General features: G+C 38.6%; 2 protein-coding genes across 2 annotated transcripts; one reads left to right on the top strand and one right to left on the bottom strand.

The window, feature by feature from the left end:
- Positions 1-2,623: 2,623 nt before the first annotated feature.
- Positions 2,624-3,133, bottom strand: LOC115747570 (putative polyol transporter 1). Its single transcript, XM_030683778.2, has 2 exons — positions 2,948-3,133; positions 2,624-2,866 (listed from the first exon to the last, which is right to left on the bottom strand). The coding sequence occupies exons 1-2, from the start codon at positions 3,131-3,133 to the stop codon at positions 2,624-2,626; spliced, it is 429 nt and encodes a 142-aa protein (XP_030539638.2).
- A 619-nt stretch (positions 3,134-3,752) lies between these two features.
- On the top strand, positions 3,753-5,628 carry LOC125312732 (probable polyol transporter 3). The gene is made up of 2 exons (XM_048271854.1): positions 3,753-3,830; positions 5,191-5,628. Exons 1-2 carry the CDS (start codon positions 3,753-3,755, stop codon positions 5,626-5,628), a joined length of 516 nt encoding a protein of 171 aa, XP_048127811.1.
- The last annotated feature ends 9,534 nt before the right edge of the window (positions 5,629-15,162 follow it).

The raw sequence follows: 15,162 nt of genomic DNA, 5'->3' as shown, positions 1-15,162 counted from the left end.
GTTACTGATATGGCTGAGGACGGTGCCGATGTTGAAGAACACCTGAACCACCAAAACAAGGTAAAAAAAAAAAAAAAGATGCATAAATTAGAAATGAAATGAAAGGAAAGTCAGCGAATACGTCGACGAAGCAGGCGAGTTTGGCGCGGGAGGAGGCAGGGGAAACCTTGGCAATATAAATTGGGGTGATGGCGAGTGCATTGGCCGACGTTGGCAAAGAGGTGGCTGATGTGGGCGGAGGTACACCCCGCAATCAACGACACAAAGCATTATAATGCGGTGAGGATCACTGTTGGGACCTCAACCGGCGTGTGGGAGTATTCAGCTCTTTTACAAATATTACTGGACAGCTCATTAGTCTCACATCTGTTAAAGTTCTAAAAAAATAAAAAGTAAAAGAGATCACTATGTCCCAAGTAAATGATAACCTTATACAAGTGATTTTTTTTTTCATGCAGTATAGCTGGATCTTTTGTTACTTATAGATCTTTGACAAATTCCTAATGATGGACAGTAAAGATACACAATGATGTTGTACGATCCAAGCAAGAGTTGCTTGGCAATTCCACTAAACAAGTACTTGCTTGATAATGAAGAGGAGATTTCTGAAGCACTTGTGTTATACATGATAAGTTATGCTTTTGCAATTTTAGATTGATTTGCATCCCATTGATGACCCTCTTGATAAAAGAGAGAGATTTTCATAAGCAAGAATTTCCATTTTTATATAGCATTAAAAACTTCCATTTTTTTAATATGTATTTTTCTTTTGCCGTTAATAAGGCTCTGCTGAGAAGTAGCAAATCTAAGTTCTTTCTTTGCATGATCAACTACTTAGAACCATCAACCAAAAAAACTATGAATAAATAACTTTCAAAACAGAGGTTTCAGCTTGTAAATAGGTGCTTTTGTGCTTTATGTGTAACAACATCTCAATCAGAATATTGCATTAGGACTTTTAAGTATTTGTTGCTTGAACTATGAGTTTTGAAAGGATTTTGTTTTGTGACCGACAAAGATAAAAAAAAATTGATACTTTGTGCTTCACCTCTATCAAATTTGGGTGATCAGAAAAGGATATATTTCTTATGATAGGGGTAATCATGGGCTGGACCAGCGGGGTTTTGCCAAAATTGTGGTCTAATCCGGACAATCAAGTCCAAGACTTTCGGTGAAGGCCCTGGCCTAGCCTGGCGCGCAACCGATATTGAAAAGTATCTAATTCTAAGATACTAAATTCGCCATATCACTATTTTCAAAAAAAATTTAGCCCCACAGTTTATTTGCTCAAAAGAAAAGTTTTCATGATTAATGCTATCTGCAAAAATATTGCAATGTCAAGTGATTAATTGTAGCCCTCTAGGGCCTCTTTCTTATATATAGGCTAAGCTTTCTCAAAAGTGTAAAGTTTAGCATTTCTGGTTTCCTTGGATAAAGGAATTTTTGGTCCTTTCTTACTAGGCTCAACCGCTTAACCCGATTAAAATTTTTTCTATAGTTTGAATCAAATTTGGAAATTCAACCACACCACGGTTTGAGGCAGGGTGGTGAAGTGTCATTGTTAAGACGATTACTTTTAATAATGAAAACTGTTTGAGAGAGAAATGGAAGGAAGAATAGAACAAAGGATAGTTACTATTTTTAAAACCATTCTAACATTTTCATCTTGGTACATAACTTTTGGCAAAACAATGCTTGAAATAAATACTACATAGATTGCCAACATAATCAACCCAAAGATAGGCACAATGACAATCTCCATCGTCAACCCCCATTGCGATAGAAATGGCATGGGAGAGCTCTCGAGGAAGCTCGCGACACGATTGAGTCATCATCAATCCTATTAATCCTTTGCATCTCAATCTCTAATGATGCAGACCTCCATTTGGTATAATTACCAAAAAGCTTCCCTATCTCCTCTAGTGTTGATCCCCAAGTCTCCTGCATTATCTTGTAGAACAATACCCATAGGATTGTTCACAAACGTTGCGAACAAGAAGACAATCCCGCCAATGGTAATCTCCTTGCACAACCATAAGAATATTGATGGTGATACTAGACTCATCCCCCGGTTGATGGGGATGCCAATTGCACTCCCTTGTGCGTGCAGCCTCAGCGGAAACATTTCAAAACTATACATCGACATGATCGAGGCCATCTCGATGAAGAAGAAAATCATGTAGAATAGCGTCGAGATAATGTACATGGTAGGGTTCTCGTCGTTGTTTTCAACTTCACCGAGGAATGCTCCAAGGGAGACCAGCGAGAAGAACATCTTGCCGTTGTTGAACAGCATCAACGGCTGCTGGCCGACCCAATCAAGTAGGAAGATGGGGAAGATCATGCACACCGACTTTATGAGGTCGACCGTCATGATTGCGAGGAGCTTTTTATCAAGGTTGATGATGTTGGAATTCGAGATAATGCGAGGGTCTTGGAGAAAGGTGTCAATGCCGGAGGCATGTCCGAAGCAATACATCCCAATTGCGCAAATCATCATGTGCCAGATGGACAAGGTCTAGTAGAGGAGAAGGAAATTGCGCCACTCCATGCTCTGCTTGGTAACTTGGGCAACATGGTTGTTGCACCCCTCGGGGATGCCGACAAACTTCTTAATATCGTTTTAGCGGATCTTGGACTCCTCGTTGGAGTCGGAGATCGGTTTGAGGATTTGCATCATGTCGTTGAGGAGGCCATACATGATGAGCCACCGAGGGGATTCCGACATAGCTAGGACCCCTATAGTGAGCAAGTACGAGGAGAGTGCTCCCAACTTGAGTAGGACACACCACCCATGGTCGAGTTGGACTTTACGGAAGAAATAGTTACTGATGTGGCTGAGGACGGCGCCGACGTTAAAGAACGCCTTAACCACCGAAACGATGTAAGGCAAAAAAACAAGTTACATAAATTAGGAAAATGAAAAGAAAAGAAAGCCAGCGAATACCTCGGGGAAGGAGGTGAGTTTTCCACGGGAGGATGTAGGGGAAACCTTGAGAATATACATTGGGGTGATATCAATGTCGTAGCCAAGGTCGGTGATGGCAAAGAGGCAGCCCACTTGGAGAACGGTGTAGTTGCCGCCAGAGCCAATGAGCAGGCAGCTTATGATAAAGCCGGCCCCCGCCAACATGATCGAGTGGCGGCAACCAATTTTTTTGGGGGGAATATGCCCCGAAATCGACGACGCGAAGCATGATAATACGGTGAAGATCACCGTCAGGACCTCAACTGGCACGTGGGAGATATTAAGCTCTTTTATGTATATTAATGAACCACTCATCAGTCCCACATATGCTAAATTTAAAAAAAAAAAATTAAAAAATGAAATCACAATCCCAAGAAAATCATAACCATATACAAGTACTTAAAATGTAAAAAATACAAAAGATATTATGTGTTAGAAAACTTACTATAACGAAGTAGTAAGGGGGTCATGGGGTAGATGATGGCACTGGTTAAGGGGTATCCATTCGCAAGCATGTATTATTTGGCTAGTTTTCCACTTGAATTTGGGGCTATGTAAGGATGGATGTAGGGCTGTGGATGAATGAAATAGGAAGGTGTGAATTTGGGGCTAATTGGATGGTTAATGACTAACAAGGAGGGTCCCTATATATAATAGGGAGGGTTCCTAAAAATAGTACAACCGGCGAATGGCCCCGCCATGCTGCACTAGTTTTGTCTCCTCGATCGGGACCCCGCTTGGAGGATCCATCAGATTGTGGTGGGACTAGGGTGGGTCCTGGATCATGTCTCGCAAGCCCTTCTTCGCTCAGGATCCGGAGATGAACGAGGAGGAGACCAAGGCCCTTGCGTCCCACAATAAGGTGTGCTTGAGGCATGTGTTTAGTCATTCACAGCCGGTCTTCTTTTCCATCTCCTTCCTTGCTTCTTTTCGCTCAATAAATCCCAACCAAATGTTTTATATAAGGCTGGTCCTCCGCAAGTGTAGGTACATCATCATGCTCAGTCATTCGCCGATTGTACTATTTTTAGGAACCCTCCCTATTATATATAAGGACCCTTCTTGTCGGTCATTAAACATCCAATCAGCACCAAATTCACTGTCTTCTTTGTTATGCACCCTTCTTGTTTTTAGTCATTCACGGTCCCACGTCTGTCCTTAAATAGCCCCAAATTCAAGTGGGAAACTAGCTAAATAAAACAAGTGTGTGAACGAATACCCCTTAACCTGCGCCATCATCGGCTCCACGACCCCCTTACTATTTGGTTATAGTAAGTTCTTGAACAGATAATATGTTTCATATTTTTTTACTTTTTAAATACTTTTATATGGTTACGATTTTCTTGGGATATTGTGATCTCAACTTTTTTTTTTTTTTTAACTTTGGTAGATGTGGCGTTGATGAGTGGTTCAATAATATATATAAAAGAGCTGAATATCTCCCATACGCAAGTTGAGGTCTTGATGATGATCCTCACCGCATTATCATGCTTCACCTCATTGATTGCAAGGCATACCTCCACTCGCATTAGCCACCGCCACTCGGTCATGTTGGCGGGGGCCGGCCTTTTCATTTACTGCCTGCTCATTGGCTCCAGTGGCAATCATGCCGACCTCCAAGTGGGCCACCTCTTTGCCACCGCCGACCTTGACTACACCCTTACCATCACCCCAATGTATATTCTCAAGGTTTCTCGTGTTTTCTCCCGAGGCAAACTCGCATCTTTCCTCGAGGTATTCACCGACTTTCTTTTCTTTTCATTTTCCTAATTTATGTAGCATGTTTTTTTTCCTTACATGGTTTTTGGTGGTTCAAGTGTTCTTCAACATCGGCACCATCCTCGGCCACGTCCGTAACTATTTCTTCCCTAAAGTCCATCTCGATCTCGGGTGGCATGACATGCTCAAGTTGGGAGTAGTCTCCTCGCACTTGCTCACTATAAGGGTCCTAGCCATCCCGAAATCCCCTCGGTGGCTCATCATATAGGGCTACCTAGGCGACGTGATGCAAGTCCTCAAAATGATCCTCGATTCCAACAACGAGGCGGAGCTTCGCCACAATGATATCAAGAAGGTTGTCGGCATTATCGAGGCATGCAACGACCATGTTGTCTAGGTTACCCAACAGAGCACTCGGGTGGTGAGATTTCCTCCTTCCCCACTGGACCTTCTCCATCCGGCACATGAAGATTTGTGCGGTTGGGATGCATTGCTTTCAATAGGCCTATGGCATTGACGCCCTTCTCCAAGACCCTTGCATTGTCTCAAATTCTAACATCATCAACCTCGATAAAAGGCTCCTCACAACCACGACAATTGACCTTATAAAGTTGGTGCGCATGATCTTCCCCATCTTCCTCCTTCATTGGGTTGACTCGCGGCCGTTGATGCTGTTCAGCAATGGCAGGATGTTCTTCTCGCTGATCTCCCTTGGAGGGTTCCTCGGTGAAGTTGAAAACAATGCTGAGAACCCTACCATGTGCGTTGTCTCATCACTATTCTACATGATTTTCTTCTTCATCGGGATGGCCCCGATTATGTTGATGTACGATTCTGAAATGTTCTTGTTGAGGATGTGCACACCGGGGAGTGCAATCGGCATCCCCATCAATAAGGGGAGCGAGTCTAGCATCATCAGCGACATTGTTATGGTTGTGTAAGGAGATTACCATTAGCGGTATCGTCTTCTTGTTCGCAACGTTTGCGAACAATCCTATGGGTATTGTTCTACAAGATAAGGCGGGAGACTTGGGGATTAACACTGGAGGAGATAGGGAAGCTTTTTGGTAATTATACCAAATGGAGATTTTGTAGCATGGGAGATTGAGATGCAAAGGATTAATGGGGTTGACGATGACTCAATCATGTCATGATGTTCCTTGAGAGCTCTCCCATGCCGTTTCGATCTCAATGGGGGTTGATGATGAAGATTGTTATTGTGCTATCTTTTGGTTGATTTTGTTGACCTAGCAATCTATGTAGTATTTATTTCAAGCATTATTTTGCCAAAAGTTATGTATGAAGATGAAAATGTGGGAATAGTTTTAAAATTAGTAACTATCTTTGTTCTATTCTTCCTTCCATTTCTCTCTCAAAAAGTTTTCTTTAATAAAAATAGTAGTCTCAAGAATTACACCTCACTCTCCTGCCTAAAGCCTTGGTGTGGTTGAATTTCCAAATTTACTTCAAACTATCAAAAAAATTTTAATCAAGTCAAACAGTTGAGCTTAGTAAGAAAGGACCAAAAAATTCCTTTATCCAAGGAAACCAAAAATGCTAAACTTTACACTTTTAAGAAAGCTTAGCCTATATATATGAGAGAGGCCCTAGAAGGCTACAATTAATCAATCACCTAGCATTGCAATGCTTTTACAAATATCTTTAATCATGAAAACTTTTCTTTTGAGCAAATAAACTGTGGAGCTAAAAAAAATTGAAAATAGTGATATGCCGAATTTAGTATCTAAGGATTGGATACTTTCCAATATCCGTTGGGCACTAAGCTAGGCTAGGGCCTCCATCGAAAGTCTTATACTTGAGTGTTCGGATTGGACCATAATTTTGGCAAAAGCGCGCCTGGCCCAACCCATGATTACCCCTATCCTAAGAAATATATCCTTTTCTAATCACCCAAATTTGATAGAGGTATAGCATAAAGGATCAATCTTTTATCTTTGTCAGTCCCAAAATGAATTCCTTTCAAAACTCAAAGATCAAGAAGCCTTAGAGCAATGAATGCTTAAAAGTCCTAATGCTATATTTTCACTCAGATGTTGTTACACATAAAGCACAAAAGCACCTAATTACAAGTTGAAATCTCTGCTTTGAAAGTTATCAGTTCTAAGTAAGTTTTTTTAGTTAATTGTTCTAAGTAGTTGATTATACAAAGAAAGAACTCATATTTGCTACTTCTCTACAGAGCCTTATATGAAAATCTCTCTGTTTTATCAAGAGGGTCCCCAATGGAATGAAAATCAGTCTAAAATTGCAAAGCATAACTTATCACATATAACACAGGTGCTTCAAAAATCTTCTCTTCATTATCAAGCAAGTACTTGTTTACTGGAAATGCCAAACAGCTCTTACTTGGATCATACAACGTCATGGTGTATCTTTATTGTCCATCATTAGTAATTTGTCAAGACATATGAACATAGATATATAAGCAAAAAAAGATCCAGCTATACTGCATGAGAAAAAAAAATCACCCAAATAGGAAGTTTTCAATCCCTCATTATACTCCTCTCTCTCATTCGCCAAAACATCTAAAGTAGAAGTAGAGGCCTCAATAAAGAGGAGGCTAACAAAAATAGGGAGCTTGATGGTTCCATGGAGATATTTTATTAGATCTTCGACAAGCACATGCTTGCCCAATTTATATGATTAAAATGGTTTAGACCATCATTTGATTTTTATACTCTCATTGTGCTCTAACCTTTTCTTTAGAGGAATCTATCAGATATTGTTGGCTCTAGACCATTTCAAATAGCGTAGATCCCACGTTTGACATTCTAGTCCCCTTATCAGAGTTATAAAACTTCAAAATATCCACAAAAAAGATGGAAAGGCTACCATATCAAGGCTACAACTAGGCAAATGAATAAAAAAAGATGGATACTACAGCAAACAAGAACCAGCATCCATCTACAATCTAATTGCAGCATTCAAGTTCCTTCAATAGAATTGCTCCCAATCTCAGTTAATAACAAAATTGGAGCTATTTTTGGGTGACTGCAAGGGTGATTATTTCTTGTGATGATAAAAGAAAAGTCTAGAGCTATTTTAGTAATCCACAAATTCATCAAGACAAACCATGAATCATAAGAAAGGTTGTGCAGGTGAGGTAACAACACTTTAAGATGAACTTACAAGGGGAGGAGTCCCTTGAGCAGTTTTCTGGACAGCAGCAGATCACAATGCGTTCCCCATGTATGATCCACCCACAGCACATAGAAAAATTGCACTTATGCTTCCCATACTAGACAAAAAGAAAAGAGAACCATAAGTCTCCAAATAACTTCAAAAGAGATGGCTCCACGTCTATCAAGAGATTGAAGTTAGTACATATCTCAAAACATCAGGAAGTGGAGAGCCCAAAAAATCTGCTTCACTCCTGCAATAGCACTAGTTTCATCAACAACTCCCATACATTTGGAAGACAAAATGAAAAGGTCTCATTCTATTAGCCATCCTTATTGTTGCTTTCAGAGTCGAAAAGAGATCCTTTTCAAGAGTACCATAATAATGGTTTCACTTAGTTTCACCATCTTTTCGACTAGAAAAGGATAGAAACCACAAATAATTATATAAAAAGAGAGTTTCATTTCTGACAATGGCTTCTTTCTTTTATCACAATGCTGTGAAGTTAATGACAATGGTATCTCTCACTTTAACTCTTATGAATAGATATATCCGTTGGTCCCATGGGAATAGCTGTCATTTTGGTGCAACTAGGAATGACTTGAATTTTCTTATCCATGTCCGACATGTACCCAGTGAATAAAGGACATTGAAATAAAAATTCAAGTACATAAACCATGTATAAGGAAAGAAAGAACGAAAAGCAAAGAGAAAAGAAAACGTCACAAGACTATGCGAAGTTATAAGATGTTCGAATCTGAATAAAAGAGCACAATACATAAGCAACCCAAAATTCTAGAACCTTAAACACTATTTTGTTGTGTTGCTTCCCTATGCACCACATGACCCAAAGCATTGGAGGAGCACTCCGAGACTTCTTAGAAATTGAGCCTCCTCCATAAGTGTTCCAATAACCAAAAAGCCGAATGACATTACTTGCAATAAGCCTTGCTTCCTTAGACAAGCTAAGGACATGATTCCAAAGCTTAAGATCTAAGTCAATGAAGGAAGAGACAGTCAACATATTACTTAGAATTCTTACATATGCAACACCAATTGTGAGAATGAAATTCTGTTTCATGAGATCCTCAAAAATAAAAATCTTATTCCAAGCTACCTTCCAACAAAAGAAAGAGATTTTACAAGATATATGAGGCAACCAGATTGGTTTAGAGGGGATGAACAAGGGGCGAAACTCCCGAACTACTTGCCAAACACCGGGTTTGGTCAAACCAACGGGGTTAACACTAGCTTGATCCCGACTATGACCACGGACACTTTCACAGTAATAATTGGACTACACCTACCTTATCCGGTCCAACTTATCGAATCGGCCAATGTATTCCAATTTGGAAAACATTGACACCAATGGTCAACTCCCCCCCAAACAAGACAATCGAAAGCAAATCCTCACCATCACCTAAATTGCCCACCGCCTTCATTACCGGTCCACCAAACCCACCAGCCACTTCCACGACCACCTCCATCAGCTGGCACCATAGCTGCTCCCCCACAATCAATAGTCATTAGCAAATTGTTATATACTTAACCTTTCTAAGATTATGCAAACGTACGTCGCGGCTACTATAAACAAGTTCTTTTTTAAGTTCGTAGCTTTTAAAGTAAAAAATTTACAAATTATGGTTACAGTACAGGCACTGAGCTTTAGTCATACAGATGAAAACTAGTTGGATTATTCATTTTCTAAATCTTGCAAGCCAAACATGGTCTTCAAACAGATTCTATACGAGCCAAACTGTGGTATAGCTATTCCAGTGCTATTTGTTCTCTATTCTAAATTTGTGGAAGCTACTCTAGCCAATCTTATTATGTACATAATCTAATCTTTTGTGTTTCTACATAGACATTAGACATTTCTAACTGTATCACACTAGAAGCACCGTACGATATTTCTGATTTAGCCCCTCAATATAGGGAAAAAAGTCTCAATCTAGTGAGGGCCAATTTGATTGAGAATTCAAGGTGAGATCATGACAAATGATAAAACCAAAGACAGTAAGTTCATTTGAACACCACCCTTGAAGCTTTCTAGGAATGGAATAAAGGGTTTCTTTAAGCATCGCACATAAGACGTCGGCATCACAAAATTAAAAGCAAAGAATTGCTAAATTTCAAGATCGGTTAAATAAGAACAAAATGATAAAGGAGGCACATAATTCAAAGAAGATCGCCTGAAACTGAACATTCACAAACAGGATAATCAAGTCACGATCAAAGTAAGTTGATAGAGTAAAGGCGGTAGACAAACCAGAAGCATATATTAATGCTCACACCATCCATTTCGAGTTATTTCCCCTCCGGCAACAAGACAACCATTGAACAACAGCACCAAGATACATAAATGGGACGAAAACACAATTTGGAAATTGGAGTTACTCTAGGCTAGACATTCTGCAATCACAGGAAACAAGACTGAAATGGATGAATCGAAATTATCAATCATGATTTGAACCCGTTATGAACATAAATGCGACCAGATTTCAAGAAGGAATTCCTCGAGTGAGTATGCCACCGTCGATGCAAACAGAGGCGAATAGGATGATCCAACTCCATCGTGAGAAGATTCCGGATGGTAGCTTGTGACGTTCAACCTCGTCGGAAAGATGAGAAAGCAAGAACAGGAAACGGTTAGAGGAGAGAGAGAGAGACTAGAGAGATTGGTGGGTCAAACTTAGCCAAAATTTAGGAACAAAATCCGGAAACTAGGAAGATAGCTTTATTCTTAGAATTGCCGGTTGAATCTCCTTTAAAAATTTAAAGTTTTGAAAATCTTAAGCTCAAAATAGGAAAAAGTCATATCCATAAGTTTCCAGTTGTTTAAATTTCATTGAAATTGAAGTTAATTCAATTTTTTTTTTCAAAAAACCAAGCAGATGTCAATTTAGTTACAGATTTTCAATCTAACGCAGACAATTTTTTTTTTAAAAGAATGCTCTCGAGATGATTGAATTTTGAAAATTCATAAACTAATAAGTTTTAAAGGATATTTTGATTTTCTAAATTGGAAAATTTCATCGGGTTTCATGATCCGAGTCAAAAGTGATCCGGAATTCGAAAACTATCTTAACTATTTGGGTAAAACGCATAAATGATCATAGTCGTGGGAAAAATATGAAAATACAATAAATTGTGAAATTATAGAGCACATCTTAAAATTTAGAATGGAAATTGTGGTGACATGATGAGTTGATTTGCTATGTTTGCCGAACTCTAGAAAAATTGGGTATGTTTAGGAGAAAAATGGATATAAGTGGCTAAATTGCAAATTATGTTTTTTAGGGGAAAATTGCAAAAAGTTGAAAAGTAGACTTCCCAAAATTTTTAAGCATGTGCCAAGCACCCCATTTAAATGTCATTTGGTCAGTCTAAGTTATAAAGTTAAATTAGATAGACAGGGTTAAAACAGAAAAGTCAACTTGTAAAGTTGACTATTTGACTTTGACTTTCCTTGATTGATATGTTTGTCAGTTGAAATATGCTTAACATTCCGACTATATATATATGCTGAACATGATTACTTGTTCAATTACTCATTTGGTTGCTCATCTGAATACGTATCGATGGGTAATTAGGTCGGGGCATTTAATTGGAGAATGTTAAGTAAGATCCATTTACGGCTTTGAGGACTTTGCTTAGTACAAGTCGGTCTTTACTTAATCCATCTAATCACTTTAGAACTCGACAAATAGAAGTGGATTGGGATTTAGATTCTAAATTAGAGTTAGATTTAGGATTTAGATTCTAAATTAGGTTGAGTCATAGACTTAGTCTTTAAGTGAAATAATTATTTTAATATTACCTAGACGTAGGTTCAATTCATAATTTAGTCATTATTCTCAAGATACATTAAAAAAAAAAACGGTTTAGTCCACGAATCAGCTCAAATATTTGAATGTGTGATATGGGGAGTGCCTTAATTTAGGAGAGTCTTCAAATGAACTAATGGCTTCTAATTACTATGAAGCGGGATTGGAACCTTGACCAGGGATAGCAAGGCACCGTTCTCGCTTCTCCAGAGGGTTGTGAGCGCCCGCTTTACCCATTTAAGATACTATTAATCTTTAAAATTAAGCTTATGATGTTTATGTCTCAAGGCTTATAACAAAACTTTGTATGTTCTTTGTCCGACATGTATCGTGTCAAGCTCACGAGGGATCATGTTTCTAGACTTACGTAATATAGTATGTACATACTGCCCGACATCGCCTTGGATTACTTTCTTTGCTTACTAGCTTTTCAATTTATTCTTGGTACCAAAATAGTCTATTCCGGGAATGTCACAGGAACATAAATCTTCATTCTGCATCATACCATGGAAAAATTAGAAGAACAGTTTCTAATTAATCTACAGTTGTGCATTGTCAACTGAACAGAATTTTAGCTATACAGGACGATCTTAGTGTAGAAAGATCTTACCTGGCTGTAATCAAACAGTTCGTTCGCCCAACTATCTCTTTGTATAACCTGCACAAATTAGCGCAATCCTCTTCCTCATTTCAAGCTTTGGGGTTTTTCGATGAACTGATTTTGTACGCCATGGAAGCTTCAAAAATGAGAAGAAACACTTTCCGATCACGAGGGAAAAGGATAAGAGGAAGCGCTTATCATTTTATCAGGAGAGCTCGACATACACTGAAAAAGAGGCGGTTCTGAACCCAAATCGACTCGTGTCGAGAGCTAACCAAGTCTTGATGACGTTGAAGCGATCTTGCAATACAAGTTCAATAATAAAAAATTGCTCCAAGAAGCTCTCACTCATCATACGTTCATGGACAAGACGTTTTGCTACGAGAGGTTGGAGTACATCGGCGACTCGGTGCTCAATTTGTTGTTCGCTAAGGAACTACACTTCCTACATCCGGACTTGGGACCCGGGTCGCTGACCCGGCTGCTAGCAGCCAACGTGGACACTGAGAAGCTCGTATGCGTAGTGATCAAGCTCGGTTTGCATTGGTATGGGCAGGAAGCCTTTTTTGAGTAACAAGTAAGTTTCTTATTTTTTTGAATTTTTCAAACTTAGTTTATTTAATCAGGAGAATAACAATATAGTTAGGGAACAAATCCCTATAATCTTCACCGAATCTCCATTGATTTTCTCATCACACAGGTCACTTTGTTCTGTTCTCCATTGACCGTTTCTATCGGTCCTATGAAATGTTGTTAACGGACATGAGAAACTTACTTTTGGGCCAAGTCAATAAATAGACTTCTTTGACAGTTTGCAGCAGTTTAATCTTCAAGTCAACAACTTGACCTTTTGTTTAACACCTGCCTTTCTTTCCCGTTGATATTTTTGAATCAGAAACCATAAGTCGTTAATTCAATTCTTGTTGAAGTTTGTTTGCAAAACAAACAATGAAGTGCCTAATCATTGTTTATTCCATATGTTGTGTGCGTGATTCTCTGTATGCATCTCTTTGTTGATAAGCCCATGCGCATTTTGGGAATTCATTCCTTTTCCAAGAGTGCTGCTTAAGTATTGGGATACTTTTGCTATGCCATTCTTAATTCCTTCAATTTCCTTTAGCTGGAATCAGTATGAAGCTCTCGTTTAGGAGCTCCTGTTCCTGAAAGGATAAATCCTGTAAACTTTTATGATTACGTAAACTATTTTCTTGAGAGATTTTCATTTAAGGTGCAAGACACCACTCTCCAACTTTTCTGGGTTTCTGCTCACTCTTTCTTCTCTGAATATAGACTTCTACGAGCAACCTTTTTGCACCTATTTATTGCTCAAATATCTGATCATGACTCTGTATGATCGCAAATGCGGTAGATGACGTGATAGTTTGTGGTGGCACAAGTGGAAGTGCCACGGAAGTGCCACCACAAACTGGAACTCAGACACTAGCCGAAGAGCCACAAGTTGCTCAAGTCCGTCGACCGCGTTAATGGGATATTTTAAAGAGCGTTGTCCATGGTGGCTTGATAGAATCGACAAGAAGTCTAGGCGTTGTGTCATCTGCAGCGGGAGCTGGTGCTTCCACATGTATGTACCCAAATTTTGTCCATTGAGTAATGTGCTCTAAACAGCTTACCCTTCCCATGTATTCCAACTTTACAGAAGTCTGAAATACATTTAGATGTGTTTGTTTCAAGGAAAGTGATTTCCGGAAATTCGTTTTCCGGAAAGTGATGTCCCATAAATCAGTGGATTCATGATAAGTTCCTCACAAAAAAAAAAGGGTTAATGATACAATCATCCGATGAATTATGACTTAATTATTCCATCACTAAGATTCATCCAGACGAAGTACTAACAATTTCGAATTAAATGAATTTTAAAATTCAAAAATGAAAAATAACTTTTTTTTAGTTATGTCTTTATCCTTGAATTGACATCATAACTATTTAGTTACAAGATCTCCATTTTAGAAGAGCATAAACTACGAAAACTTGCTTATGCGTTCATACCACAAGACTTTATTACTCAAGCTGCATTATATACTCATCACCAATACATCGCAGGATTCGTCATGACTCATGACAGGGGCTTTTGCTCATGGGGCTATATTTTTCACTAGAGATTACAATCTTGAACAAAATGAGGATCATGTGTTGGCAAGAATGTTAGATCATAAAAAAGCTATCATATCCTAGTGCCTGTGTACAAGGAACATACCGATGCTATAATTTTCATTATTATTCTTTTTGGATCCTATCTTGGTTACGTCCAATTACATTTGTTTTGTTCCACAAAAGTGTGATTCATTTTATTAATCCCTTTTATAGTTAAGGGATCCCTCGGTTTGATTTGATTCATATTCCGACAAAAAACTTTATTTCTTAAAAAGGATTTAATCCTTTACCTCTCAACGAAAGATTCAAGGAAGAACATACATTCTTGTGATTTGTATCCAAGGATCAATTAAAAATTGAAAAATTAAATTTTTATTTATTCTATTTTATTTGTATTTGAATTATGGTCATGACCAGCTAAAGCTAAAGTTCCATTAAAGAGCGTTTCCATGGGGTAGAACCTCCTCGGGGAATATAACGTTTTCATGAGAGAAAATTTACCACAAATGTACCAGTTTAGAATTTTTTGTGGTCAAAACATTAGTTTGGGGTAAATTTGTTACAAATATACCAATTTTGGGTTTTTTATGCTATTAACAAAAAAAAAACCATGATACATAAATTAGGCAAGCATGTGCTTTTCGAACATCTCCCAAAATATCTCCATGGAACCATCAAGCTCTCTATTTTTGTTAGCCTTCTCTTCATTGGCATTTCCACTAAAGAAGTACTTGCTCGATAAATGAAGAGGAGATTTCCGAAGCACTTGTGTTATATATAATAATATATGCTTC

The sequence above is a fragment of the Rhodamnia argentea genome, chromosome 10, assembly GCF_020921035.1.
Source record: "Rhodamnia argentea isolate NSW1041297 chromosome 10, ASM2092103v1, whole genome shotgun sequence".
In the NCBI taxonomy this organism is placed as follows: Eukaryota; Viridiplantae; Streptophyta; class Magnoliopsida; order Myrtales; family Myrtaceae; genus Rhodamnia; species Rhodamnia argentea.
The sequence above is the reverse complement of the archived record's forward strand: the minus strand, read 5'-3'. Positions and strand labels throughout refer to the sequence as shown.

Bases quoted from the DNA above. Each gene is read 5' to 3' on its own strand.
- LOC115747570 (XM_030683778.2), bottom strand. From the start codon at position 3,133: ATGTTGGCGGGGGCCGGCTTTATCATAAGCTGCCTGCTCATTGGCTCT. The intron at 2,867-2,947 runs GTATTCGCTGGC...TCGGTGGTTAAG, and splicing joins AACTCACCTCCTTCCCCGAG to GCGTTCTTTAACGTCGGCGC.
- LOC125312732 (XM_048271854.1), top strand. From the start codon at position 3,753: ATGTCTCGCAAGCCCTTCTTCGCTCAGGATCCGGAGATGAACGAGGAG. The intron at 3,831-5,190 runs GTGTGCTTGAGG...TGCTTTCAATAG, and splicing joins CCCTTGCGTCCCACAATAAG to GCCTATGGCATTGACGCCCT.